This window comes from Etheostoma cragini, chromosome 14, assembly GCF_013103735.1.
Source record: "Etheostoma cragini isolate CJK2018 chromosome 14, CSU_Ecrag_1.0, whole genome shotgun sequence".
Classification (NCBI taxonomy): Eukaryota; Metazoa; Chordata; class Actinopteri; order Perciformes; family Percidae; genus Etheostoma; species Etheostoma cragini.
In genome coordinates this window covers 24,882,950-24,885,535 of record NC_048420.1, presented here as the reverse complement: position 1 = coordinate 24,885,535, position 2,586 = coordinate 24,882,950, and the positions used below count along the sequence as shown (strand labels likewise).

General features: G+C 43.6%; 1 protein-coding gene across 1 annotated transcript in view; it reads left to right on the top strand.

The window, feature by feature from the left end:
* The window catches only part of LOC117956462 (involucrin-like), a 107,819-nt gene that overhangs the window by 61,939 nt on the left and 43,294 nt on the right, over positions 1-2,586 (top strand). Inside the window, exon 7 of the mRNA XM_034891539.1 lies at positions 805-1,206. Coding sequence (XP_034747430.1) covers positions 805-1,206 — 402 coding nt within the window. The remainder of the gene's footprint in view (positions 1-804; positions 1,207-2,586) is intronic.

Here is a 2,586-nt window from a genome sequence, read left to right as displayed (position 1 = left end):
CCCCCCCCCCCCCCCCGACCTCTCAGGTCATCTGGGACAAGTCTGCTTTCTGTTCCCAGAGACGGAACTAAACAGGGGAAACAGTGTTCAGATTCTATGCTCCTCATATCTGGAACAAACTCCCAGAAAACTGGGAACTTCGCTCCTTCTGCATGGAACTCTTTGCAAAAAGACTTGAAATTATCTGAACTTATTTCCTTAAATGCTTTTTTTTCTTGGTTAAATAAAGGTTAAATAACAATAAATAAAAAACAGCCGGTCCGCTGCAACTCTGTTCTTTTAAATCAAGGCTGAAGACCTTTCTTTTAGATGTTGCCTTTCTTTAAATGATTTTCATTTCCTTAATGTTTAATTTCTTAAGCTGAACTGTAACTTTTATTCTTGTGTTTTTATCTTTTTTTTTTTTTACTGTTTTTTAACGGATTTTGTGTTACTGAGAACCCAAAAAAATTAAAACGAATTAAGGTTTGTGTTGAATCGTGGGTCAAAAATCGTGATACAAACCAAACCGTGGGTTTGGTGTATCCTTACAGCCCTACTAATGATACATCAGACCGCTGTAGGCTGGAAAGCCTGTTACCTGGATGCAATGTTATAAACATCTCTGTTCCCAAACTGCCAGGGCTAGCTATCTTCAGTGGAAGCTAGAATGAACGGGGCTTCACGTCAAAAAGCTGTATCTGTTCTCTTAATACATCCTTAGAGTCATAACCCTAACGCTTTACAGCTTGAGCACTCTGGAAGTTAGTATGCAGATGTACATAGTCCCGGTTTCCTCATTGTGTATTTCTCACTTTCCTACAGATGTGCAGCAGATGTTGGTGGTTAAAGAAGAGGTTCCCCCTGAGCAGCAGGAGTGTAGCTCCAGTGTGGACCAGCAGGAGCCTGAGACCCCCCCACACGTTAAAGAGGAACAGGAGGAACTGTGGTTCAGTCAGGAGGAAGAGCAGCTTCAAGGACTGGAGGAGGCTGATATCACCAAGTTCCCATTCACTCCTGTCCCTGTGAAGAGTGAAGATGATGAAGAGGAAGCTCAGTCCTTACAGCTTCATCAGAGAAAAACTCAACACATGGAAACAGAACCAGCCAGGAACTCACATCCACTTTTACAGCCAAAGACTGAACCTGAGACTTATGTCAGTGCTGATTGGAAGGAGACCAGAGAACCTCAGTCAGCTTTGAACTCTCTGAAACATGATTCAAGATGTAAAAAAACATTCAGCTGCTTTGATTGTGGGAGGACATTTGGCCGCAAGTCAATTCTGAAGAGCCACATGATGATTCACACAGGAGAAAAACCTTACAGCTGCTCAGTCTGTAAGAAATCTTTTACACGAAGAGGAAGTTTACGGTCACACATGTTAGTCCACACAGGAGAGAAAAGATTCAGTTGCTCTGAGTGTGGGAGAAGATTTGGCTTTAAGTCAGTTCTGAAGATCCACATGAGAACTCACACAGGAGAGAAACCTTTCAGCTGCTCAGTCTGTAAGAAATCTTTTAAACAGAGGGGAAATTTACGGTCACACATGGTAGTCCACACAGGAAAGAAAAGATTCAGCTGCTCTAAGTGTGAGAGAGGATTTGGCAGCAAGTCCTCTCTAAAGAGACACATGAAAACTCACCCAGTAGAGAAACCTTTTAGCTGCTCAGTCTGTAATAAATCTTTTACTCAGCGAGGAGGTTTACGAAGTCATATGAGAAGCCACACAGGAGAGAAACCTTTCAGCTGTTCAGTTTGTAAGAAATGTTTTAGACAAAATGGACATTTACAGACACACATGGCAGTCCACACAGGAGAGAAAAGATTCAGCTGCAGTGTTTGTAACAAAAGATTTGCCTGGCAATCTCATGTCAGAAGACATAGATGTGTTGGTCAGATGGAAACAGAAGCTGATGGAGAGGACTGTAGAGGACCAGAACCAGCCAGGAACTCACATCTCCTTTTACAACCAGATACTGAAGACCAGACTGGAGACCCTGCTGAACCTGAGACTGTTGACAGTGCTGATTGGAAGGAGACCAGAGAACCTCAGTCAGCTTTAAACTCTCTGAAACATGATTCAAGATGTAAGATATCATTCAGCTGTTCTAAATGTGGGAAAAGATTTGGCAACAAATCAGATCTGAAGAGACACATGATGACTCACACTGGAGAGAAACCTTTCAGCTGCTCAGTCTGTAAGAAATCTTTTACACGGAGTGGGCATTTACGGAGACACATGGTAGTCCACAAAGGAGAGAAAAGATTCAGCTGCAGTGTTTGTAACAGAAGATTTGCCCAGCAAAATCGTGTCAAAACACATAAATGTGTTGTTCAGATGGAAACCAAAGCTGATGGAGAGGACTGTGGAGGACCAGAACCAGCCAGGACCTCACATCCATTTTTACAACCAGATACTCTCTGTCAGGGATTGGGAGAGTCTGGACTTTTCCCGGTGGGCCGGTAGTGTCTCGATACCCTGGGTCCACCTGGATCTTAGACCTGCGGCCTCCTCGCTCTCGTGAGACTAGGCTCGTTGGAGATGAGCCAGGTCTGTGTAGAATTGATCACCGGCCGTTGCATGCTGGGTAGATTTGTGTCTGAAT